This window comes from Orcinus orca, chromosome 10 (genome assembly GCF_937001465.1).
Source record: "Orcinus orca chromosome 10, mOrcOrc1.1, whole genome shotgun sequence".
NCBI lineage: Eukaryota > Metazoa > Chordata > Mammalia > Artiodactyla > Delphinidae > Orcinus > Orcinus orca.
In genome coordinates this window covers 12,920,413-12,947,207 of record NC_064568.1, presented here as the reverse complement: position 1 = coordinate 12,947,207, position 26,795 = coordinate 12,920,413, and the positions used below count along the sequence as shown (strand labels likewise).

The window sequence follows — 26,795 nt, the reverse complement described above, 5'->3', positions numbered from 1 at the left end:
CAAATACATTCAACTTAGTTTTCAAATACTATGTTTGCAAATATCTCAGCAGCATATTATTTTTGGGGGTTTTTTTTGTAGTATGATTTTATTTATTTGAAATTAAAAGAAAAAAAACAGAACAGGCAAATCCATAGAGGCAGATTAGTGGCTGGTAGTGACTGGCCAGCGGTGTGAATTGTGGCTTAACGGGTACTGGGTTTCCATTCGGGTGATGAAAAAGTTCTGGAACTAGCTTACAGTCCCAGTTGTACAGCATTGGAGTGAACTTAATGTCACTGAATCGTACACTTTAAAATGGTAACTTTTACATCATGTGTATTTTACCACAATAATAAAAAGTATAAGATTGCCATTAGGTATCTAAGTATAGATTTTCATTGGCCTTTGGATTTAACAGTCTAGAGATAAGGGATTCAGTGAAGGCTGGAGATATGAACTTTCAAGCCATCAGTGGAGATACGATATTTTAAATCATGGGCAACCCTCACTACAGAGTTCTGAGCTTCAGCCCCTTTGCCAAGTGTCCATCATAGTAGTTTTCAGATGAGGAAAGGGTCTAGTATTCTTGCTGATATCAAGTTTTAGTAAAGCATCCACTAAGCCTTTTTAATTACATCTATAAAATTTGGATGCCTCAAATCAGAAAACAAAATGTTTAATGGTCATTTCACCCTTCTTCTGAATAAGCACTTGTTAATGTTAATGGACATAGAACAGGACTTCAGGTGGGAAACCAAGGCTGCCCCAAGACATGCTCCGAATTCAGGAGTAATTTACCAGTTTCCAGGTGAGGTTTATATTTACTGCACCTTTTTTGCATACAAACACTAAAGGCATTTTTGTCTTTTAAAACACTGGGGAGAATTGGTTTCTACATATCAGAAGAGGACTCTAACTTCCGTTGGAAGGAACCAGATTTATGGTGAGATGTGGAAATTATCTCCAGGCAAAAAAAAACACAAGATGAGAATTTGTTTTGGGATTAATTTATCTCACTTTCTTTAAATCTGACTTCATACTTGCTTATCATTGCAAGGATTATTTTTTTTTAAAGACTGACTGATGATTCTTGGTTTAATTCATTACAAAAACATTTTAAGCAAGTTTATTGGTAAAATTATTAGATGATAAGGATGTAACTGTGAGCAAAACATGATCTCTTTCTCAAGAGGTTTTCCATTTTGTTGGTCAGAGATCTTACGATCTTGATAAAACCTCAAATGACAGTTGGTAACTTCTTACTGTGAAAAATGTAAGATGTATAAGAAAAAGTTTTAAAAGGATTGAGATTATCTTGTTGGGCAAAAAAAAAAAAGGTATGTTTAGACAGACATGAGTTGGAATCCCAATTCAGTTATTTACTAACTGGGTAATCTTAGACTTATCTTACTTCTCTGGGCCCCCATTTCCTTAGCAGTTAAATGGTGTGATAACCATACCAGAGGTCTTCAGGGTTTTTATAGGAATTAAATGCCATGTGGCTCTGTGCCCGGCATTAAGCTTGAATTCGAAAGGGAACGTCAATGTTTATTTTGCTGCTTCATTGATATCATAGTATTTATCAGTAATGTTACCAGTCATATTGAAGTTTCTTCTCATGTTAGAGGGGGACACCCTCCTTTTACAGATGCTTAAACAGAGATCCAGAGATGTCCCCCACCTGCTCCCAGGTTCATAGCTAGGGGGTCATAGAACTGAGACTAAAAAAAGTCAACAAGAGATGGTCATTTCCAGTAGACTTCAGATAGTTCTTCGGTTTCCGAAAGCCCTGGGGCCCCGCCTCCCTTTGTTGCCGAGGTGAGTAAATTTCTTCTCTCTCCAGATGCCTATGCAAGAGGAGCGGGGCCGTCCACTTCCAACGCATGCACGCTGTCGGCCATCAGTACGATCATGATCTCCCTTACAGCCAGGTCCAGTTTATGACAACAGTTCTCTAAAGGACTTGCTGTTTATAATATAAGCAACATTTAGCTAGTTGTTTTGAAGACACCCAGTACTAAGTAATATTGTTGTTCAAGTACATCTTATTACTGGAAAAAAAAATGTTTTTTGCTTCTTTAGGAATGGCATTCTACAGTACTTCCTCAAAGCAAATCTAGCTTTGTCTGAAGTTTCTTTGGAAACTCTGCAATGCACTGAAGACATCTGTAATATGATGTTACCAAAGCAGTTTACATATGTCCTTATATGCATATTTTTTATTATATATTTAGTGTTTTATAGAATTTTTTAAAGTTAACATGAAATGTAGATATTAATTTTTTTCCTCTGCTGTAAAATGCTATGGGCAACACAATCATATGGTTATTATTTGAAAATAGTTCCTTTAAAGACAGAGTTGGAAACTCACCTTGGTAAATACATTGCAGATTTCTTGTACAGTTTTATAAGGGTCTAGTGGCAGAACAGCTGAAGACTTGGTCTGTAACTCAAGGCTGCTGTATGGAAATGACTCTTGGGATGACTAATGTACTGAATCAAGTCGTTTTGCCACGTACAATATGCTTTCCAGCCCTGTTGTGAATTCTGTTGTTCAACACAACCTGAGATGGTTTCAGGAATGGCTGCAATCTCAAAACCTAAACTAACTTGCCCAAGAGGCACCTTGTGCAATATTCCCATCCCTGAATTTAGCATCCTACGGTAAGACTTTCTTTTCCCTCAACTCAGTTAACATTGTCTTTGTAGCAGTAGCATTATCTTAGACATGACATTGGAAGTTAAATATCCTGTAGTAATATAGACCAAAAGTTAATAGAGTCAACCATGTCTTTCAAAGGATAAAAGATAATTTTACTATCTTTAAATGTATCTGTCTTGAATGTACATTTAACAACAAAAAGGGTAATTCTCTGTTGATGGATTCGTAACTTCTTTACAAAATTTCTTATAGATAATATGTGTATCTCTTTAATAATAGAGCCCTTCTTTTGAATCAAAATTATGTATGGAGTCTGGCAGATTTCTCCTATTTCAGCACCTAGCTGCCACAAAGAATTTTTTTCATGACTCTATAAAAGATCTTTAGTACAATGGTGTGGTATCTCAATGAGGCTCCTGTTTTGCAATAGGTAGCCTCATTGCTTTACAAGTTTCATCTTCTATGTCTTAAAATCACACATTGGAAAATGACAATATCAACAAAACTGTATTCTTATGAAAAGAACTATTTGTAATAATGGGGGAGGTTTTGTAAGCTGACACTAGTGGAACAGTGCATATAAAAGGCAATGAAATTTTCTATAAAAATTTTCACATGTAGGGCTTCCCTGGTGGCGCAGTGGTTGAGAGTCCGCCTGCCGATGCAGGGGACACGGGTTCGTGCCCCGGTCCAGGAAGATCCCACATGCCGCAGAGCGGCTGGGCCCGTGAGCCATGGCCGCTGAGCCTGCGCGTCCAGAGCCTGTGCTCCGCAATGGGAGAGGCCACAACAGTGAGAGGCCCACGTATCGCAAAAAAAAAAAAAAAAAAAAAAAAAATTTTCACATGTAGACACGCTGCCACCTTTTCTTCTTTCTCAGAGAGCTCAAATTTGCCTGTAATTTGTCATTTTTCCTTAACTTTTCAACCTTGTAGCTATAGTTATCCAATAAAGTCATAATCAGGATTCCACTTGTGTAAAAACTAGGGTGGTAACTGGAAAAAAAATATTGTCAGTATTTCAAGCTGTGTTCCTTTCTTAGTTTGATATGGTTACTTCTATGGTAAAATAAAACAAAATTTTAAATCACATGCAAAAAAAATCAACAAAATAATAAAATGAATGAAAAAAAAAAAGATACCCCAGGTAGTTCCCAACCCCAGTGTAAATATCTACCAGTGATCTAGCATATGTAATCTCTTTTTAAAGGTATTGTTAATAAATATTCTGTCATTTGTAAAGATACTTGTCTTTTGGGAGCATTTTTCCTGCCTGCCTGTCAGGGAATTTGTCAGCTCACCCTTGTGCTAGTTATAATTTAAGATCATAGAGGGACTCAGAAGTCTCTGGTCACGATCCAAAGCTAGTTGACCCAGAGCTCTTCCTTTGGAATTGACAACCCTGAAAACATCATTGCAAATCCTCTTTGGAGGTAGAGAGGGACAAACATCCACAAATAAATGTCCTGAAGATCAAACTTGAATAGATCCTCTGCATTAGCTGAGTCTTTTCTGTATTTAATCTAAGGCTATATCTGTTGTTTTAAGGTTTCCCCAACCCCGCTGCTAAAAGGATAGAATGTAAACTTGAGGCCCTTCTTAATGTAATAACAGCTTAACTCTGTACCCGGCCACACAGAGTCCTCACTGGCCCCTGAACACTGCTCGCTTTTGGTCTCACCTCTGTGCCTTTTGGGCACCTGGTTGCCCCTTCCTGAAATACCCCCCACTGTTCTTTATCACCTGAATCCCCACTGTCCTAGGGTAGGCTCGTCTGTGAAGCCTTCCCACACTCCAGTCCTCGGTGACATCCTTCCTCTGAATGAGCTGTAAGCCCTGTCGATACCCCTCATTTAGTAATTAATCAGGTACTACTTTTGGAAATCTCTTGTACTGTTATCTTGCATTTTAACTTAACTCCTGTATTGTTACTTAATTTTCCTTGTATGTATGCCTTGTCTTCCCAACTAGATTGTAAGCTCCTTGAGGGCAGGGACTTTGGTCTTATCTTCCATGTACTCTCCATAGTGCCTAGCACAGTGCCTTGCAATAAATAATCATTGTTTAATTGATCGAAAGGGTCTTTGAAGTAGCATTTTGCATCAGTTGCCTACCTGTGTGCCCTAGTGAACCAATCAGAGGAGACTGTGTCACTATTTTGCAAGGTGGCAGAAAGTGTCAGAAGGCCTGGCTTCTGACTTGATGCCTTGAAAAAGTCCTTTAATCTCTCAGCTTCATCATCTGATACATGAGGCCCTGGATTAGCTGAGTCTGACCGAGCTCAAGATGTTTTTTAAAAGTGCCCCGTGGACACCTTCACCCAAACGTGTCTGATTTGTTGGTTTCCATGGTTGTTGCAGGTTAGGCTCACTGGTTGCAAGCCACAGAAGCAACTCTGGATAACCTGAGCGAACAAAAAGGAATGACCCTGGTCAGATAACATGAGCCAAGGAGACACTGAATGCCCAAGCCTTGGCGAGAATAAGAAGCAGGCCACTCCGAGGATCAAGCCTGCAGGAACTTTGCAAAGTCTTTTGGGGGAGCTATTGTGGGGATGAATTGGCTCTGTTTCTGATTTTGATGCCACTCTGTTCAGTATCCAAATTCCTAGAAGAGGCTGATCGATCCAATTGGTGTCATATCGCCTGAGCATCTCGATCGTGCACTCAAGGGAGAGAGAGTTTGTTAAAGGAAAATTGAAATGATGTTTCTAGAAGATGGGATAATAAACACTAAGAAGGTCTAAGCAGCACACTCTCTATGCTTAGCCCTCCAGGCAGGATTCCCCAACCCCTAGTACCAGTTAATATGTGCAGGGGGGATGTATTACTGCTTGGGAGTTTTGCACAGAGACTCTGAAGGAGAAGCACTAGAAAAGCGCCTATTTGCTTTGCTTATTTAATCTTCCCCAGCACTTCCTCTGATGCTCATTTTGTGTGTGAATAGTCCACCTGTGATTTAACTGTATAAAAGGAGATTCTATTTTGCCAGATAAGTGGATTCTCTCAGCATTCCTGAGTTTTTATAAAGCCCACAGACCCTGTGTACGAAACAGCTTCTTTCCACGGGAGCAGAAGACATGGGTGATAAACTTCATCTTCAGGTGAGCTTGGAATTCTTCCAGCCTGAGGTGGGAGCTGCCGTAAGCTTTTATCTTAAAATAATGATTGAGTTATTCCTACCGTCAAAGTTTTGGTTATTTACATCTGGGAAGCAGCCTTCTATCCTGATGAACCTTTTCCCAGTCTCTCCCACCACCCGTACCTTACTGCAGATATGCTGCAGGAATGCTGAATTCTAAAAAGTACATAAATAGTACATAATTAGCTACTAAAATGTCATGTAATTTTTAAAGTATTTTAATGTAATCAACCACCAGATGACTTTTGCACACCGTATCGGATTGTCAATGCTACTGTTCACCTCCATTAACACAGATCATCAAGAATTGGCTGTATTTTCTTTTTCTTTCATTTTTATTTTATATTGGAGTATAGTTGATTAACAATGATGTGTTAGTTACAGGTGTACAGCAGGGTGATTCAGTTATACCCATACATGTATCCATTCTTTTTAAAATTCTTTTCCCATTTATGTTGTTACAGAATATTGAGCTGAGTTCCCTGTGCTAAACAGTAGGTCCTTGTTAGTTATCTATTTTATTTTATTATTTTTTTATTCAAACAGAAAGTCACAAAAATTATAATCATCCTCATCAGTTCACTCAGTTCCATGTAATTAATTTTTTTTCATCTTGATCTTTTGTTAGCACTTTTATGAGTTCATCAGTTTTCCGTTAGAGTTCTGAAAATGCTTATTCATTCAGTTCAGCAGTATAGTCAGTTACCAGAAACCTGTACTTGTCAGAGTCTTTTCCATGAATAGTTATCTATTTTAAATATAGCAGTGGGTACATGTCAATACCAAACTCCCAATCTACCCCTCCCCCCAACCCCATGCTTTCCCCCTGGTAACCATAAGTTCATTCTCTAAGTCTGAGAGTGTTTTTGTTTTGTAAATAAGTTCATTTGTATCATTTTTTTAGATTCTGCATATAAGTGATATCATATGATGTTTGTCTTTCTGTCTGATGATTTACTTCACTTAGTATGATAATCTCCAGTCCCATCCATGTTGCTGCAAATGGCCTTCTTTCTTTCTTTTTACTGGCTGAGTAGTATTCCATTGTATATATGTATCACATCTTCTTTATCCATTCATCTGTCGATGGACGTTTAGGCTGCTTCCATGTGTTGGCTGTTGTAAGCTGTGCTGTAATGAACATGTATTTTTTCAAACAACTGTTTTCTCTGGATATATACCCAGGACCGGGATTGCTGGATCATGTGTAGCTCTGTTCTTAGTTTTTTAAGGAACCTCCATTCTGTTCTCCATAGTGGCTGTACCAATTTACATTCCCACCAACAGTGTAGGAGGGTTCCCTTTTCTCCACACCCTCTCCAGCATTTATTGTTTTTAGACTTTTTATCATGGCCATTCTGACTGGTGTGAGGTGATATCTCATTGTAGTCTTGATTTAAGAATTGGCTGTATTTTCCTTTGTGACAATTGAAGAATCCTCTGGCCACCCATAGTGATTTCAGGAGCAAGCCTTTTAAAAATCAAAGACTTAGAGTCAATCTCTGGACCTACCCCAAATTATTCTATACAAAATGACACACACGGGGGCCTTACATATTCAGACAATTACCACTTATTCGACAGGATAACATTTGTGAAGTTCTAGCATCACAGCTCTCCAAATACTAGCAAATTATTCTATAAATCAGCCATTGTTCTTTTTCCCAAGTGACTTGAGACAGTCACAAAAAAACCGACATAGAATGTGGGTGCGTTCCGTAACCAAAATGAGTTGAACTCACCTGACACATCCATTATCATCTTTTTCTTAAGTATTTTCACTTCTTAGTATAAATATTAATATTTAATCATTTTAATAATAAAATTAATAAAATAAAAATATGTAATAATGTTAATAAAAGAAGTTAGGCGGTAGGGTCCTCAGTCAGATACCAAGTTTTCCACAAAGCCTCTCTCAATTTCCCTATCTGGCGTTGACCTCTCGTTTCTGTGATTCCAGAGCGTGTCATGAATACTCATGAGTGTCTGTCTATCCACTATCTGGTATTTAAATCACTGGCATTCGTGTCTTCTCCCTCCCTGTAGGCAGAGAGTATCTCAGGGTTACAGTTTGGCTATGATTCTTAACTTCTCTTACCAGGCTCGTATGCCCCCATCTCTGACCCTAACAAAACTAGAAGGTGGAGAATCCCTGGCACCATTTAGAGTGACTTCCCCAGGCTCTGCCCTCCTGCCAGGATATGATTACCATGTGCCAGTCAGACTGCCCATTCTGAAAGGAGGCCCCTTTCCCCTCATGCTAAATGGGCTATGCAGAATAAATGTTCCAATTCCACAACTCAAGGATAAACTACAACACTCAGCAGAGCTCACAATTTCAACAAAATCGGCCTCTGTTCTTTATCACCAACAGTCTGCTCCATTGTAGATGAGAAGCCCTCCACTAATATGGACCACACGGAGAGAAAGCAGTTTTTAAAAAATGTCAACCAAATGATAGAGCTGAATGTCAGGAAACTGCAAAGCCGAAGTAATTTAAATGTGATATTCCCAATCTCCGTAAATTGGACTTTCACTACATATTCTTACCGGTTGTTAGGAATACAAAACTATCCCAGGAAATGTGTATATCTTAGGATTTTAACTAACAAAGAATAATAACTCGAATTTTTTTCTAGTGTTAAAGGGCTCTTTACACTAAGAAGCAGCAGATGCAGGTTTTATCCCCTTTTCACTCATGAAATGGAGGGAAAGAGGTGATACGACAAGCCCATGGTGACACAGACAATTAGAAATAAGGATTTACTGAGACGAAGGACAAGCCAGGGTAAGAAGCTGGTCTCTTAAATTCAACCAGAGGGCAGTCAGGACACTGAGTCAGCATGAAGCCGGTGGTGAGGGGGGAGGGGAGCTGTGTGAGGTTGAGGTTAGGAGGGGGAGGGGTTCTGAACTAGGACCAGGCACAGGACAGCCATTCAGAGGAACCCAGTGCCCTCTGTGTACCAGGCCCTGTTCTAGGCACAGGGGAGTGGCCAGCAGTCAGGAAGGGGGACCCCACAAAGGCCGCAGAATGGAGGAGATGGGGACACTGTAAGGCTGGTGTGAAATCACCTGGTTTGGAATGAGACTGGGTGGGGAAGCCAAGAGACCAACCACGGCGTTTGTCACAATACAGAGTAATGCAATGATAATAGTAATTGTGGACAACAGTGATGCTCTTAGTATGTGCCAGTCTCTGCAAGTCATCCTGCTGGTTTAGTTCCCACATAGTATTCGTATTTGGTACACGGGGGACCAAGGCTGGGAGGTTTACAGGTTTGTTCCAGGTCACACAGCTGACCAGGGAGGCCAGGAATTCAGATGCTGGTGGCTTGTGACTCCAGGCCTCTCTCCAAAAAGTTAGATATTTATACCAACAGGGAGGGAGGGAGGAAGGGAGATGATAGATAGATAGATAGATAGATAGATAGATAGATAAGGATACCGGTTCCCAACAAGAAGGGTAGTGAGCTTCCTAGGAAGTTGTACACCGGGTTGTTGAAAAGTGACCAGGGGCACGGGCAGGGCTCCCAGGTGTAGGGTTCCTGCAGGGAGAACCCATACAGCTCAGGTGTGGTGAGTTCTTTGCTCCACAGTGGTCTAGCTCAGCTGCTTGGACTTCTTCAACTACAAAGGAGGGTCTTTGCTTGTTTGTTTTACTTGGCTTCAGGTGTCTCAGAGTTGTTTTTCACACTCGGGCTATCCTACAAGATCAGGGTAGACAGATAAAGTACAGGAGGCCCAGTTAAACTTGGATTTCAAAACTAGTACTTTTTTAGTATAAGCATGTCTCATGAAACATTTACCGAAAATTCAGATTTAACTGGGCCTCCTCTATTTTTATTTGCTACATCTGGCAAGTTTAATGCAGGGAAGGAGTTGCCTGCTCATTGAGGTAATTCGTTTCTAGTGCTAAATTCCAGGGTCTTGCCGATGTGTGATCAGTTCTTTGAAGGTTGAGGCCTCTGAGGGTGCCAGCACGAGGTTTGCTGTTTTAAGCTCTTTGGTTTGCTGAACTCTCTCACCCCCTTTCCGAGGATGGGGTGTGTGTGTGGGTCCAGGGAGCTAGGCCCGGATGGCTCTCACAGCTGAAAAGGTTTACTGTCGTCGAGCCCTTTAAGAGGAAGCTGGCCGACCTTTGAACTATGACACCAGTTGCGTAAGTGTTGATTTCTTACCCACAGTTTTCCCCCAGGCTTATGCATTCTTTCATTTTATCACCTGGCAGGGACAAATCTTGGGTTTTCATTTTAATAACTGAAAGAAAACGAATAATACACCTTCACGGGGAAAAGAGCCCACTGGAACTTTAACAAAAGGCACGTGAGTCACGTGAGCAGAAAGGGCGGTACGGGCTCCCGGAAGGTCGGTGGGCGGTAGAGGCTCCGGGAGCCCGGATGCAGGCCGGCCGCTGAGGTCGAGGCAGGCGTTTCTGAAGGGAGAGCCACGCCAACCGTGAGTTCTTGTAACTTCTTTGTTAAACTCTAGTGATATTTCTACTGTTCCCACACGGCGTTAATAAGAGAGTGCTGCCTAGAGTTCGGTTCTTTCGATCTGAGCTGAATAGAGTTGTCTAGTCTGGCTTCCACTTAAGAAACTGACTTTCTTTTTCGTGGTATAAGTTCAACCAGTTCCTACGCAGTTGTTCAGGGCACAAAGATAAACAGGGCCGCCTTCTCGATTTCGGAGTGTTTCTCCTTTAAAGGAGACAGAAAATTTTTAAATAATAAGTGATAAAATAGAACGCAACAGAAGGTACTTGGGGAACATAGACTTCCTGGTGGCAAAGAGCCGAGATTTAGAAGCTAAACTGTCTACAAGATGGGGGGGAAAAAAATATTGAAAGGGCTTGTCCATCAGAGAAAGCTTCAGCAGCGGCTTGGACGGATGAGGGACATGGTAGTTGTGATACAGGGGTGCTCCCCGGGGACGTGGCTGGAGAGCTACAGAGAAGCCAAGTCAGAGGGGACTTTGTTTTAAAAGGAGCTTGAACTTGAAGGTGCTGGAGTTATTTAAGGGTTTTGCGCCGGGGTGATATAGGTAGATGTGCTTCTGCTGAGATGCTTCAAAGTAATACCGGAGGCCAGGATACTGAGAGGCTGCTGCGTTGGTCCTAGCTGAGAGATGATGCAGACAGTAGTGTGGACAAAGGATGAGAATGTTTGGGGGGAAAATGAGAAATGTGCTCCTGTTCAACGTGCAGACGATTCACTGTCAATTCTGTTCGGCGTTTCTCGTTCTGAACTGCATTTACATTCATATCTATTACCTAAAAGGGGGATACTGTGGGGAAAAAACACTGTTAATTCTTTAACAAGAAATAGTTTTTGAAAACTTGGTACCCTGGAACTTGGTCTGTAGGCTGTGGAAGCAGGAATAGCTGCACAGGGGTCGTCGTCATGGAGACCCTTGAGCTGACACGAAGTCCTATTCTAATTAGGTTTTTCACCTTTAGTCGTGCGCTCAAAGACTGTTTTCAGTTCTCCGTTCTCGCTTCCAGATATCTACTTTTTCTTTAACAAATTAGCACCTAAGGAGTGTTAATTCCACCAGCAGATGGGCCTGACACATACGAGCCTCCCCCATGAAAACGTTTGGATTTTTAATCAGGATGTTCTCGGCCCACACGGAGTTCCTCCCCAGACTGCATCAACAGCTTCAGGCCTTAAGGCATTTCAGTGAGGCTCAGGTGGCTGAGCTCTTGGCAAACTGCCCTTCCCCCTCTGGTCTCCCCGGCGCGTCCCCTGCCGAGCTCAGCGCATCGCAAACGCTAAATTTCACATGGGGCTGAAATCGTTATTGGAAAGGCTGTCGTTCAGAACCACTGTTCTGAGCCTGTGACCATGAAGGCTCTTGGGAGGGAGGTGGCCATCCACCGTGTCCTGGTGGAAGATGGGAAGAGGTGGGTGCTTGTATCTCATCAACCTGCTGACGAGGGTATTTGCTGTGAAGCGTTCACACTCTGATTTGCCATGACAGGGCAGTGAAAACAGGACACACCACTCAAAACCCAAGTCCTTTTGTATAGTAATTTACACATTGTAGCGTAGTCACATCATCAGCAGAAAGAGACCCAGGCTCCACCAGCCAGATGGCCAGGCACACGCGAGCCTCCTGGTTATTTCCAATCATGTTCTCACTAGACACCCGTCTTCCTCTCCGTGCTTTCAATTTAGACCTTGATGATCTCTACCAGATAGCATTCAGTTCCAACTGTTTGCAAGGAACTGTGATGGGGTGGGAAGAGGGTTTAAGAGGGTCCAAGAAGCATTGATCCCTTCTAAGAGTCAGGGACTGTCCCAGAGGCTGCAGGTAAAAATGCATTTCACATGAGCCCCATCGTCCTGGATGGCCCATCCTACAGGGCAGCCGGTGGAAGAGGGGGGCTGAGGCCCAGAACGAGGCCCCAGAGGCAGGATCAAGCAAACTCTGCTTTGGAAGGTTTCACGAAGGAGGAGGCGTGGGGTACGCGTTCCCAAAGACTGTGAGTTCCACAAGGCAGAAAAGGAAGGGCCTAACCCTCTAGGGAGACACATGGGCTGCTCTCTGCTGCCTGACACTGATATCCCCAAATCAGGCAGTGGGTCGGGCTCAGTACCGGGGTGACGGCTGCTACTGAGGTGGAGGCAGGTGGGTGTGAAGCCAGCACCTCACCAAACAGAAAGAACTGGCCACACTGGGCATGGCTCTCTCCTTGTCCAGACTCCTCGGCAGAGGCCGTTTTCACAGCCCTAGGTTTCCAGGCCCCAGTTTGAAAGAGATCACATGTGGAGTAATAAGTCGAAAAAGGGGTAGGGTTTTTGTTGTTGTTTTTTTTTTTTTTGCAGGGCTTTGCCTGCAACAAAACAGTTGGTTTTCAAATTTTGATATTCAGCGGAATCACCTGGAGCAGCTGTTCTCAAAGTGGGGTCAGGAGACCAGCATCAGCGTCACCTGAGAGCTTAGGGGAAAGCAGATTCTCAGGCCCCCCGGACCTCCTCGGTCACAGGCTCTGATCTGCTTTAATGACCCCGCCAGGTGATTCTGATGTGCTCAAGCTTGAGAATGCTTAACCTAAGTCTCCTACAGATTCCTCACCACCATTCACAGAGCTTCTGCATCAAGTGATGAGCTATTTTGCCAGTCATTGCAGCCGTGCCCTCCTGGTCCCACCCCCTAAGCAGGCTTCAGCTTGTTTCCTAACCGTCCCCTCCACATTTCCGGGGTCACTAGTGCCTGTATTCAGCCCCTCAGTATCCATTTCTTATCTAACATGCTCTCTGAGCCACAGTGATTGCATCTGTCAGACAGGGGCAATCGTACCATGTGGGCTTCTCAGGATTAGAGGTGATGTCTGGGAGGCGTGTGGTACAGCTCCTGACATTTGGTGTCTTAGCTCAGGCTGCTGTAACGAAGCACCACAGTCTGGGGGGCTTATAAACAACAGAAATTTATTTCTCACAGTTTTGGAGGCTGGAAGTCCCAGATCAAGGTGTCAGCATGCTGGGGTTCTGGTGAGAGTCCTCTTCCTGGTTGCAGAAGGCCAACTTCTCATATCATCACATGGGGGGAAAACTCTTTGGGATCCGTTTGTAAGAGCACTAATCCCATTCATGAGCATCCCAACCTAGTCACCTGCCCAAGGCCCCACCTCCAGTTACCACTACATTGAGGTGTAGAGTTTCAACACGTGAATGGGGGGTGGGGTGCATTCAGTCCATAACTCTTGGAAATAGGCAGTAACTGACAGATGCCAGACTGCTGTGCCTACTATCCTGGGCCCAGGTCCCTGCTATTTGCAGTGGATGGTTATCAGAAAAACAACCCCTGGGGACTTCCCCAGTGGTTAAGAATCCACCTGCCAGTGCAGGGGACACGGGTTCGAGCCCTGGTCCGGGAAGATTCCACATGCCGCGGAGCACCTAAGCCCGTGTGCCTAGAGCCCATGCTCCGCAGTGAGAAGCCTGTGCACTGCAGTGAAGAGTAGCCCACACTCGTTGCAACTAGAGAAAAGCCCGCGTGCAGCAACGAGGACCCCACGCAACCAAAAAAAAAAAAAAGAAAGAAAGAAATGAAAAGAAACATAACCCCTGGAAGTATTTGGTAGTCAACATGCCCCATTCCTCGATCAGACTGACTAAATCAACTATGAAAAGCATGTAAAGAGTCTGCCATGGTGGAAGTTTGTTCTGAGCACTGTGACCTTTCCCTGTTCTAAGCTTCCTGCTCCAGGGCTGTGTACAGTCAGCACTGTTTGGATCCCTTCAAGTACCAACTGTCCCTCCTAACCCCTCTCTGCCCTGGCCACACCTGTACTTGGTTCTACCTGTAGCCCATGGCCCATTGCGGGGGCCACCGATCTAGTTGCAGACTCATACGGGAGGATGTTAGAGGAGGAATTCCTGTCTAGATTGGCATGTTTGTTGGGATACCTGTAGGACCCCTTCCAAACCTCCAAGGCTAGCGCTGACCCAGCACTACTTGACCAGATGCCCAACAGGTTGCTCTGAAGTCTTTGCAAGCAGACGTCTTTTCAGAAAATTCATTCTTAATTAAGTGATCCCCTTCCAACACAATTCCACCCAATGCCTTTCTCAGTATATTCCCAGAATATCAAGGCTGGCTTTGAGAATATAATCTTCAAACAAAATCCTGTCCCCTCCTTTGGTATGGACTGATACGTTAGCTTCTTAGGTTTTGAAATTAGTTTGCCTCAAATGATGCTAACTTGATTGTGCCCGTAGAACTTGAGATTCTCCCTCTCTCTGTCACACACACACACGCACGCACGCACGCACGCACGCGCACACACACACACTACTTGAAAAGAAAGTTGAAAGAAAAAGTATTCCCGAACTCAGAATAAAAGCACCATGGCTCCCACTTGCTATAGGGAAGACAGTCTTCAATCCAAGTTCACTATTCACTCCAGGATGGTGCAAAATGCTTTCTTCCTGAGATTTTAGCTGATCGTTACCGTTGGCAGTTGAACCAGTCAACGTGGCACTACCAGAGTAAACACAGTTGATGTTAGCCTTAATAACTGTCTCTCGTGCAGAAGTGTTTGAGGTGAGTGATGCAGATCAGGAGGCTGGCAGGTGAGGAGGTGCTGCCCTGTGCAGAGATCAGACCTGGCAGGACAGTCAGATGAATCAATCAACCTGTGTGAGTTAGGGATTTGTCTGGGTGTTTTTCCCCTTGCAGCTAAATTGAGTGTTCGGTAAACTCCAAACTCCTCTTAGCCAAGAAACAGTTGTTCCCATTCTTATCCCCGGGGCTCGTGAGTGTGAGTTGGTTTTGACAATGCTCCAGGGACAGTCAAAACACGGAGTCCTCCAGGGTCTCAGATCCAGCCTCCTCCGCATAGCTTATGACTTCAATTTGTGTTTCACTGGAATCAGTTTTCTGCAAAACAAATCATCCTTCCTTAGATGTCTTCTAGAGAACTTTCTGAGTCTTTGAATTTCTTTACAATTGGTTTCAAGTCAGTTTTGCTTATGAAAATAGTAAATGGTCACTGAAGAAAGTACGGAAAATAAGTAGGAAAAAACCCAAAAAATACCGATCAACTTAACTCCCAAGCACAGCCCACTGTTTGTCTTCAGCCCTTTTTTCTAGATAGAAAGTTAGCTTTACAGTTATATGAAGAGCTTTCTAAGTGGATTTCTTTCCACGTAGCATCACATCTTATTTTAAATTCCATACAGCCAGCCCTCGGTATCCACAGGCTTCGCACTTCTACATAATGGACCCGAGCGTCTGCAGATGTTGGTGCCCGCTGGGCCTCCTGGAACCATGCTCCCTGCAGATGCTGAGGGATGACTGTATGTTCTTTGGCTGCTCATTTTGAATAGTTCCATTGTATGCCATCCACAGTTGACTATAGTCTTCCCTTAAATAGGGGTGTTATGTCCAATTTGGGCTGTCATAGATAATGCTGGTATTAATTACAAAATTCATGACCAAAAAAATACCTTCTGTAAGAGATTGTATTCCTTGACCCCCTTTACTCATTCAGCACATCTTTTTCATATTTTTTTAAGTGCAGTATAGTTGATTTACAGTGTTGTACCAGTCTCTGCTGGACAGCAAAGTGACTCAGTTGTACACATATATATTATTTTTTTATATTCTTTTCCATTATGGTTTATCACAGGATATTGAATATAGTGTCCTGTGCTATACAGTAGGACCTTGTTGTTTATCCATCCTATATACAGTAGTTTGCATCTACCACCCCCAAACTCCCAGCCCATCCCTCCCCCCCACCCCGCCCCTGACAGCCACAAGTCTGTTCTCTATGTCTCTGAGTCTGTTTCTGTTTTGTAGATAGGTTCATTTGTGCCATATTTTAGATTCCACATATAAGTGATAATATATGGTATTTGTCTTTCTCTTTCTGACTGACTTCAGTTAATATGATAATCTCTGGTTGCATCCATGTTGCTGCCAATGGCATTATTTCATTCTTTATGGTATTCCATTGTGCTGTATATATGCACCACATCTTCTTTATCCATTCATCTGTTGATGGACATTTAGGTTGTTTGCATGTCTTGGCTATTGTGAACAGTGCTGCTGTGAACACAGGGGTGCACGTATCTTTTTGAATTATAGTTTTGTCCAGGAGTGGGATTGCTCGATCATATGGTAGTTCTATTTTTAGTTTTCTGAGGAACCTCCATACTGTTTTCCATAGTGGCTGCACCAACTTACATTCCCACCAACCATGTAGGAATCATTCCACACTTTTGTTTTTTTGGCTGCGCTGGGTCTTAGTTGCAGCACGGGGGATCTTTCCTAGTTGCGGCACGTGGGCTCCCAGTTGCAGCATGCATGTGGGATCTAGTTCCCTGACCAGGGATTGGACCCGGGTCCCCTGCATTGGGAGCGTGGAGTCTTAACCACTGCACTGCCAGGGAAGTCCCAGCACATTTTTTGCACTGGACACCACGTGATGCATTGAATACGCAGTGATGAACGTGGCACCTGTGCTCTCTGCCTTATGTACTTTTAATAGGTTGTTGTCTACTTAATCTCGGAAGGAACCCTCTCTGGTTACCAGCGTAGAAACAAAGAATGGCTGGAAACCAGTCTGTAACCAATGGAAAGCTGAGAATAAGAGTTTTTTCAGTGAGTCTTTTTTATCACTAAAAAGCTCATCCCCCTGCTTCCTCCCTCCCTCTCCTGCCACCAGAACCTGTGTCTTGAACGTTACAGAACAATTTCTGACTCAGGCCTGGACAAGCAAAAACATGCTTAACAGCCTCTCTGGGTTGGCAGCTACGCTCTGAACCCCAGGATTCTGGGTACCAACATCAAGCTTAGAGGTATGAGCGGTGATGAAAAGCAGAGGGTTTCCTTTCCCACCAGGGGGAGGCTTCCCGGCGGTTTGCCCATAACTCTAATGGGCCCCCTCGTTGTCCTTGTAGCAAAGGCCCCAAAAGTGGGTTGCACAGGCTCTGCCTTTGAAGGTACAGGCTGGGGCACTGCCGCACATGGCCCAGCTGTGGTCAGCTCTGTACTGAGGCACCTACTCCTCCATGTGGAGGTGGTAGAACTGAGGGCAGGAGGTGACCCTTCGTTTCCCCAGTTCTCCCCACTCTCCCCCTCCACGCTGCGGCCCTCCCGCCCCACCCCATCCCTCTCACTGATCTGGTTTTCCTGACCCGCTGCAATGTGAGGAGAGTGCATTGTCCGGAAGAGCTTGGCCGTGATGGGTTTTGACATAAATCCTTCGCTTATTCTGAAACCAGCCTGTCTACCCCAAGAGCTGTTGTTCTGCACACATGACTTGATGTTTTTTTTTGTTTTTTTTTTTTTTTGGCTGCATCGGGTCTTGGTTGTGCGGGCTCTGTAGTTTGTGGCACACGGGCTCTCTAGTTGAGGCGCTGACCTCAGTAGTTGTGGTGCTGGCTTAGTTGCCCCGCGACGTGTGGGATCTTAGTTCCCCAACCAGGGATCAAAGCCACGTTCCCTGCACTGGAAGGCGGATTCTTTACCACTGAACCACCAGGGAAGTCCCCATGACTTGATGTTAATTAACAACAAACCGCAGACTTACCCAGTAAGCTGTTAAGGCAGTTTCTTTTACCAACCTCAGAATGTGCAAGGAAATCTTTGGGGGCTGTGAAGGGAAATGAGATAGCAGCACTAAAATGTGCTGTTAAGAGGCTGGGTCAGATGACTTGAGTCTGCTGCTTAAACCACACGTGCTTTCCAGGCATGCGTGTGCCAGATCCAGGAGGGATCCACAGCGCGAATTCACAGGAAGAGAAACAAGGTTCACCGTGGGGCACACTTTCCTTCCAGAAAAGCTACGGGTTAGCAAGAGCAAGCCGGCGGTCCCCCTGATAAAGGAGACCACAAGGGTGGAACCGAGGGTAGGGGTGACTCTTGGGCCAGCCTCGATTCTCTGCTTCAGTAGGTCAGTAACTGTCATCCGCTAAATCATCCCAAACACCCGAACTGCAAACTCTAAAGAAAGGTCACCTCTTACTGCCGTGATGCATTTTGGTGAGTGAGTGATCGACCCAAACGCCCCTACAGCCAGTCACCAGTAGACTCATCCTACCATGAGTAACTTTATCAGAGAGAAAATGAAATTTGTTAAGAAAATTGCTGGATGAGGGTCTGCAGGCTGCAGCCTGTGGGCTGAGTCTGGCTCATTGCCAGATTTTGTAAATAAAGTTTTATTGGCCAGAGCTATTTGCATATTGTCTGTGGATGTTTTCCCGCTACAGTGGCCGTGTGATAAAGCGTTTGGCCCTTGAATGTTTACTATCTGGCTCTTTACAGAAAGTCGGCTGGCCCCTGATCTAAATAACCATTCAATTTAAGGACAGATTTAACAAGCAACCTGCAATACACTGAACATCCCAAGACCTTGCTGACAAAAATTAAAGAAAACATACAAAAATAAGTTGAGATGTCACATTTACAGATCGGAAGACTCGTTATGTTTAAGATGTCACTTCTCCCCAAATGCACCTATAATACAAGACAATCCTGATCAGGATCCCAGCAGCTTTTTTTGTTGAAATTGATAAACTGGCTCTAAAATTTATATGGAAATAAAAAGGACCTAGAATAACCAAAACAACTTTGAACAGTCATGTTTGGAAGCCTTACACTACCTGGCCTCCAAGTTTACAATAAAGCTCTAGTCATCAAGACAGTATTATATTAGCAGAAAGATAGACAAATAGATCAATGAAACCTAATAGTCCAGAAATAGACACAGATATACATGGACAACTTATTTTCAACAAAGATGCCAAGGCATTTCACTAGGGAAAGGATGACTTCTACCATGTGATGCTAGAACCATTGGATGCCATTGGTAAGTGAGCATTCAGTTAAGCCTAAGTGCTCTGAATGGTTAACAGCGCCTAAGAAAACATATCTGGGGAAATCATTTGCCTTTTCTATGGTTCTTTATACTAAGGAACTAGGAAAAATCCCTCTGAAGAACTTTACTGATTGGGGTACCCATGTGTAGAAACATTGATTGTTGGAACGTCAGAGATAAACAGGTCATTGGACCATCGCATCTGTGCCCCTTACTGTGCAGAAATGGAAGTCAGGGCCCATGGGGTTGAAGGAATTGCCCAAGGTCTGGGTGATAAGAGCTGGGTGATAGAAAATAAAAGTTCAGGTCTGACTGGTGAGGACACTCATAACTGAGTAGGACCTTTGCAATATTCAAAGACTGTAATGAACATATATTAAAAGAAGAGCAGAATGACAAAAGCAACCTGAAGGCACCTGGCCTCCTGGGTAAAGACCCTGCCTTGTAACATGGAAAACGAATGACCCAGTGACAGATCCCTGAGGACCCAACCCTGGGCAGATATGACATGTCATAAGAACCTTCAATATTACCTCATAGTTGATGGTTACAAAGAATTCTTTAATATTACTCTTTGGTGCCGGAACAGGTGGAAACACCTTGGTCCATAAGTGGCATCTGAAAACAGAGTAAAGGAGGGAAATAGATAAGCAAGAACAGCCTTTCTTGTCCTTAAATATCTACTCTAAAACTTGACCTAGTTAATCCCTGGACCTGCTGTTTTGTGAATTCAAAATCTTCATTGACTAAGACTTCCAATTATCTACATTGTAATAATAGTTGAAGAGCTTGGTGGTACTGCAAGGCTCTGATGGGACTTCTGAATCATCCAAGGGAGACAGAATGACAATTGCTTCATGTTGGTGCGTTCTGCCAGGCCTGATTTCTGAAAATGATGTACATCAAGTGCGTGGGGCCCCAGGGTTACCCACGATGCTGGTAGGCAGCCTCTCCCCCTAGGCGCCAGCTCTCAGGGTGTACTGTCTTTTTCTTCTCCTTTGAGCTGCCAACCGCCCCCCAGCCTATAGATGCCATCTGATAAGACATTTATAATAGTGAAGCTGTTTAAAATAAAAGTCACTTTCTAAATTATGAAAAAGCTAATAAGATAGAGCATGTTCTGCAGCCTCCTAAGTGGCACTCGGCCTTCCCGGACGCCAGAAGGGATGAGAAGTTCTTATGGGGCCGTTTGCAAGCTCTAGGTTTGGCCACCAAATCTGCATGACCCTTCTAGAATCTGTGTCTGACCTGGGAATGATCAGCCAGTAAGGGACTGTTTGACCGAAGGGCCACGGTAGGAGTTGGTACTTCATAATTGGGGATCATAACACAGGAGGCACCATAATGAGTTCAGCATCCAATGGGATGCCTTCCTTTACCCAAGACGTAACAAGCATGCCCTGGGGGCTCAACAGAGGCAACCAAGTAGGGAGTGGAAGGCAGTCAGGGAATCAAACAAACACAAATGTAAAAACCTTCATAGAGGGACTTCCCTGGCATTCCTGTGGTTAAGAATCCACACTTCCACTGCAGGGAGCACGGGTTTGATGCCTGGTTGGGGAACTAAGATCCCGCATGCCACGCTGTGCAGCCAAAAAAAAATCCTTTGCGGAGATGAATAGACTGTGGGCAGATTCAGGAAGGGGGTATCTAACGACTGAAGGCTGTGTTGTGCCCTGTATCCAGTTTCTGTAAATCACCTACTGTTCACCAGTTTTTTATTTGGTCCACACTCATCTTGGAAAGGCTGTCCAGGAAGACACAACAATGTCGTAAATTCCACCTGATAACAAGAACCCTGCATCCAGCGGATGCATGGCAAGAAGGTAAAAATCCAATATTTAGATCCCAGTGAAAGCACCCAAATAAAAAGAATACCTACATTCTGCAGATGAGTGAGAAAATTAACAAGATAAAGCAGATGGTTGCCATAACTGCAATAAGGAACCATTTTGTCCAGGGCTTCTGCTCATTGTTTCCTAATGGAAAAAAAAAAAAAAAATCAGAACTAGAATCATCAGCAGAAAAGAGAGATGACTACACTAGGGCCTAAGGGGGCTTGGGTCAGAGTTCAAGGTGCTGGGTGATGCTGGGAAAGTAGCTTAACCTCCCCGAGCTTTAGATTTCTCATCTGTAAAATGGGGCAGGGTGGGCAGGGAGCATCCATCTCACAGAGTTGATACAAGAGTGAAATGAAATAACGGCAATGGCAATTAGGCCACTTTTAATCTTGAGGCATTATTTAATCAGTGAGCAGATATTTATGGAGTATATTCTAGGTAATATGCCAGCTGGATCTCGGAGCTTAGCAGCTTTTGGTGAGTACTAAGGTTTTTAGATGAAAAAGGTGCAAAAATGTAAGCCTACTCGGTAACCTAATTGCAGTACAATCAAAACATTTTACAAAGTTGGACTTTTAGAGGAAGTACAGTGTGGGATAATACTCAGAGTTCACAACAAAGGTATCAGACTCCGTTGTAAATTTACAATCTGAATTATCCTCACAACACCTCTTACGTTTATACCTGTCATTCACAGATGAAAACGTAGATGCTAACTTGATTCAGTACAGAAAGTATAAATATGCCACATGCTGCCCGACTATCTAGTTAAATTTGCTTCTAATCTGTACTCAAGGATAGATTCTTCTGTGGGCTTTGATGATAGCTTTGGGGTGTGTGTAATTTTTTTTATTAAGGTACTGGAAATACCTTCAAGAAAAACCCAAGGCCATTTACCAAATGATGTTTAAAGGGTAACCTGTTTGCTAAACTGTCTGATTCATTTTTAGAGAAGAATGCAAATCTTGAGTTATCTCCCTGAATGCATGGGTCCTTTCTGTGTTCATTCATTCCTTTATTCACCCGTTTAGCCAATATTTACTGGGCTCCTATTATGTGTGGGACGTTATACACGTTGCTGGGAGACAGTGTTAAAAGAAAGCATGTGAACCCTCCCTTCCTGCAATTGAGGGAAGAAGTCGATAAGCAAATAAAGACACAGATAATTTAGTGACAGCAGCTCTAAGTACAGAGGTGAGATATACACCCCACCCCAGGAGAAGCAGGTCTTAATCCTTGGTTTGCCATTAACGGTTTCTATTATAAAATGAGAAGTGAATGTAAGTGGAATTTTCAAGTCCCTTGTAAAATATCTTAAGACTTCCAAAAGCCCCAAAATACTTAAAACTCACATCTTTCCAGGTATCAGGGTGGAGAGATGTCTCGAGGATTTAATGCTAGTGATTCCAATGTTGCCTTGATCTCGTGCCCTTTTTTTGTTTGTTTTTCTGGCCTCCTGAGAACTCTTAGTTGAGGTTTATCTTCTACCTCCCAAAAGCTTTAATCTCTCCTTCATCTCTTCCCTTCTGCTTTCAAATATTCATAGAGTCCTTTATCTTGAATAAGCCATTACTTTGCTCTGCCATCTCTCCCAACTATTATCCAATACCTCCTTTATTTCCCGGCCTCATTTCTTGAATAAGGGATTCAGGCAGCTTCCTTTTCCCATCTCAGAAAGCACTTTAAAAATTTGCTGGTGGCTTCCTCCTGGTTGAAGCCAAAGGATGGTCAGTTTTTTTTTCCAACTTTATTTTTCCTGACCTCCCTCCTGAATTCAGATTTGATGCTTGCACCCACCTGGAAACCAAGCCACTGGCTCCTTTACCCAAATATTCCTCTTCTTCAATATCATTTCCTTCCCCCCTTTCTAATTTCAACTGCCCCTCACTGCTCAGCCTTAACCCTTTGGTATTTTCCACTGTGGTCTATTCTTTGAACTTTGAAATGTTTGTTGAGCACAGCTTCATCTTTTAATTCCATGGCATCCTCTCCTGAGTCTTTATCCCTGCCCAGCTCCCAGTCTGGATCTGAGACTGCCTGTAGGCAGAACCCACTGGGATGTGTCTCAAAGCTGACAACATTCAAAACCAAACTCACACCCTTCTTCACATCAAAACAACTTGCCTCATAATTTCCCCATTCTGATCTCCCCTCTTGCAGGATCCCAAGCTGGCATCCTTGGAAGGCACTTGGCTTCTTCTCATTCTCCGTAGCCCCTCCCTCCTTTCCTCATCCACTTGGTTTACACCAGTACATCACACCCAACCGCAAATGCAAGAGAACCAGCCATATGTATACACATAGCCCCTCCCTTTTGGATTTCCCTCCCATCCAGGTCACCACAGAGCTCTGAGTAGAGTTCCCCGTGCTATACAGGAGGCCCTCACTAGTTATCTATTTCATACCCAGTGGCGTATATATGTCCATCCCAACCTCCCAATTCATCCCACCCCCCTTTCTCCCCACCACCGGTGTCCACACGTTTGTTCTCTACATCTGTGTCTCTGTTTCTGCTTTGCAAATAGGTTCATCTGTACCATCATAAATGCAAGACATGCATGCTTTTGTGTCATGAGTTTGCCTAGTCTGGAAACCTGGGTTCTATTCTTAGCTTGTTGTGAAGGTGGCCGTTCTGGGCCTCAGTTTCCTCATCTGCAAATAAGAGGAAGTTGAACTCTGACCCTAAGAACGCTCTCAATGCAGCACATTTTTTAGTACCCCTGACCCAATCCACGGCATTGTCATTTGGTGTATACTGACCTCTCACAAAATTGACTTTAGGATATTTTCATTGGTGAAAGTTGGAAAGTTGTAGAAAAGAACAAAAAATAAAAGTTATCAGAAACCAGCAGTCACCAATAGCTTATCTTCTATACATGCTTTGACATTCCCTTTTTAGGTACCAGACACTCTGCAAAGTGCTCACCTTGCAATCTCACTTGAATTCTCACAGCAGTGCTTCAGGGTGGGCGCTGCTGTCCTAGTTTGATGGATGGAGGAGCTGTCGCAGAGAAGGGCGGAGGGGGTCAGCTGAGGACCACAGCTAGTAGCCGGGGGTGAAGCCCAGGACGTGCTGAGCAGCCGTGCTCTTAACCACGGTGCAGGGACCCCGTCCCACTGCCCACCACGCCCAAACCCAGGACCCACTGCATGGGCAGACGCTTCCTGGAACACATCCTAAACATTCCTCTGTCACGGAACACCCTCCCGAGCGTCCTCTTCCCGGCCGGATACCACTTCCCTCCAAGGCAGCCCTGTTTTGTTGTGGTGTCTCAGCTGTTGGGCATGGCTGGGTTTGCGGGCTGTGTCTGCAGTAGAAGGGGGCTGCCTTGTAAGATACCAGTCTTCCCGATGCTCCCTAGGCTCTAGCCAGGACCGAATCACTTTATTTAAAATCTCTGACCATGGCGTTGAAAAAGAAGTTTCATGTATTTATAGCTGTTTTACAAACAGGTGGTAGCCACACTTTGGCTCTCTGAGGCTCTGCTTTTCATCATTTTACAAACCTTTTATTTTCCCAAGTCCCATAGACACTCACTGGTTCTAGGATTAGTATTCAGTTCTCTGGATTGTCACCGAGTGTCCCGTTAAACCTAGTTTTTACTGCCCTTGCACGGAGCTAATATAAAGAGCAACTGGGACATACTACTACCGTGAAGTCAAATACCAGCTCGCTTTATTTCCCACTCTGATTTCCTGAATAAGGGATTCTGCCTGCTTCATTGCCCCATCTCTGAAACTCACTGTAGTACACGCTGAACCATTATGCAAGTCCCCTAACAAGTACCTTCAGAATCTCTAGACTCATGTACATGGAACATAAATTTAGCAAGGGTTATGCCAAGTAGCAGAATGTTTCCTGTTTACAAGTAGGTTAAACAGGTGAAGCTTGAGTCCTGCAGAAAGAATGAGTGGTGTTATCAATATTATCAGGGTGGCACCCTGGGTCCCGTTGGTGTCTCAAATTGTGCAATTCTCTGCAGGCTGGTATGTCAGGTCCTGATAAAAGTGTCGTTCACTTCTGAGCGTGCTTACACAAATCTTTTCAGTTAAACCACTCTCTAGCTGTTCACTTGAGCGCTCACATTGATAAGGGAAGACTCTCTCTGAATTAACAGAACCTCTTTGGAGAGGCAACTGATTTTATTTCTTTCGATCAAAAAAAAGTTAGCGGTGCATGCAAGGTACTATGTGGAAAGCAAAGTCACCGTCACTGCCTGGAGGGAGGGGGCACATGAGTCATTTCTCCCCGCCTGGTTTCCGCAGTGTCCCACCTTGCTTCAGAACTGCTCCCCTACCGCCACCTGAGAACAGAGCTAACCCCCCAGACAGCAGAGCCGAGGTCAGCTTTACTGCAAAGAAAACCTAAACTGGCAGGTAAATTCAGTGCAAGAAAAAGGTTTCACATGTTCACTACCAAATGGAAATCGCTTGGGGATTATCTACCGTTAACGTTATCTATTAACGCAAAAACGAAGTTGAGAGTCAGTTATGTAAGTAAAATGAATTAAAGACAGCACCTCCTCTGATTTTACTGAAGGTAGAACAGGGGTACAGTTCCCACTGACAGTGTATATCCTTCCGGTCAAAATGATTAAGAATTTTAATTCTGTAAAAGTTGGGAGGCCCCTCGGTACATCATTAATTTGAATTTTGGGGTCTCTGACGTTGGACATTTTCTTAAGAACAAGCGTTTCAAGGTAACTTGAATCTTTTCTCTGACTCAAGAATGAGTTTTCTGCCATTAAAACGGAAGCCACGGATGTTTCTTTTCAAGAAATTGATGGGCGCCGCTGTTTGGTTATGCAGAGATGAGCTTTAGAAAGACGGAGTCGCAAAGCCTGTCCCGCCAAGGAGAAGAAGCCCTTCAGACTCTGCACCTCATTCTAGGATGTTCTCCCAATATTGACAACTTGGAGCATTTGGGAGCTCAGCTGTCTGGTTTCTTGGTGACCTCGGCTTCCTCAGTTTCTGACGTCTCGACCATTTAACCTTGACAATTAGCCAACTAATGAAAATTCTGCTCGTGCTGTATATCCCGGGAGTGTATGGTGGGAAAGGGACGGAGAGGGACGAATAGCTTGGTGGTTAAAGAGAATCAGGCCCTGGACCTCGTCCCAGCTCTGCCCTCAGAGCTTTGTCAAGTCATTTTCCTCCCGGTGCTGCAGCCCCACTTGTTCTAGAATTGTATGATCTTTGTAGTTCAGACTAATAACACTTAGAAGGTCGATTTGGTTTGGAGGCTTGTTCCACCCTTAAGCTGTTCATACAAGTATGACTTTTAGGGATTCCATATTGCATTTGAATCTAGTTTCAGACTCAACAATAGGTTCTGCAGGAAAAGAGCTCATTAGTAAATTGATGGCGCTCTTCCAGTGAAGCAGCCGTACTCCGTTAAACCAGCAGGCGCTGGGAGGAGTTCTGAGGGCACTGACAGGGCTGGATAACTGAGAGGATGCAGGTGCATTAGTCTACGAAGCCTCCTGCACTTGTCTCTCTAGAGCGGGAGGCCGTGGCATCGTCTGTGAAGGGACCCGCCAAGCCGGTCACAGGCTCACAGTGCCAGCAAAAATCATAAGCAAGCCCTTTGGGTGGGCGAGCTTTCTAAGGCAGCTGTCAAGTGGATTGTGGGAGGTTTTTTTTTTAGGGAAAAAAAATCCCTTTACCTGATTTCGGGAGAGTGAAAGAGAGGGGTCGGCAAATGCAGCCTCAGTGGACAGAACATAGGTAGTCCAGGGCCCAGAGCAAAATGCACAAAACGTGTTCTGTGTTCATCTGGGGAAATTGGGCTCAATGACCCAAAATATGGAAAGGACATGGAGATGCTTGGGATGGGGGGG

The 26,795-nt window shown here is 44.0% G+C and overlaps 2 protein-coding genes across 6 annotated transcripts in view; one reads left to right on the top strand and one right to left on the bottom strand.

Annotated features, from left to right (window-relative positions):
• CNTN4 (contactin 4) overlaps nt 1-4,715 on the top strand; it is a 966,359-nt gene extending 961,644 nt beyond the window's left edge. For all 5 annotated transcript variants that reach the window (XM_033437184.2, XM_004274769.3, XM_049715562.1 and 2 more), the window contains one exon: nt 1,826-4,715. In XM_033437184.2, coding sequence (XP_033293075.1) covers nt 1,826-1,926 — 101 coding nt within the window. In that variant the 3' untranslated portion in view covers nt 1,927-4,715. The remainder of the gene's footprint in view (nt 1-1,825) is intronic.
• A 9,881-nt stretch (nt 4,716-14,596) lies between these two features.
• Nucleotides 14,597-26,795, bottom strand: part of IL5RA (interleukin 5 receptor subunit alpha) — a gene marked incomplete at its 5' end in the record, with an annotated part of 33,014 nt that continues 20,815 nt past the window's right edge. The window contains 3 exons of the mRNA XM_012534825.3: nt 14,597-15,168; nt 19,648-19,732; nt 20,997-21,093. Of these exons, the coding sequence (XP_012390279.2) occupies nt 15,082-15,168; nt 19,648-19,732; nt 20,997-21,093 (269 nt within the window). The remainder of the gene's footprint in view (nt 15,169-19,647; nt 19,733-20,996; nt 21,094-26,795) is intronic.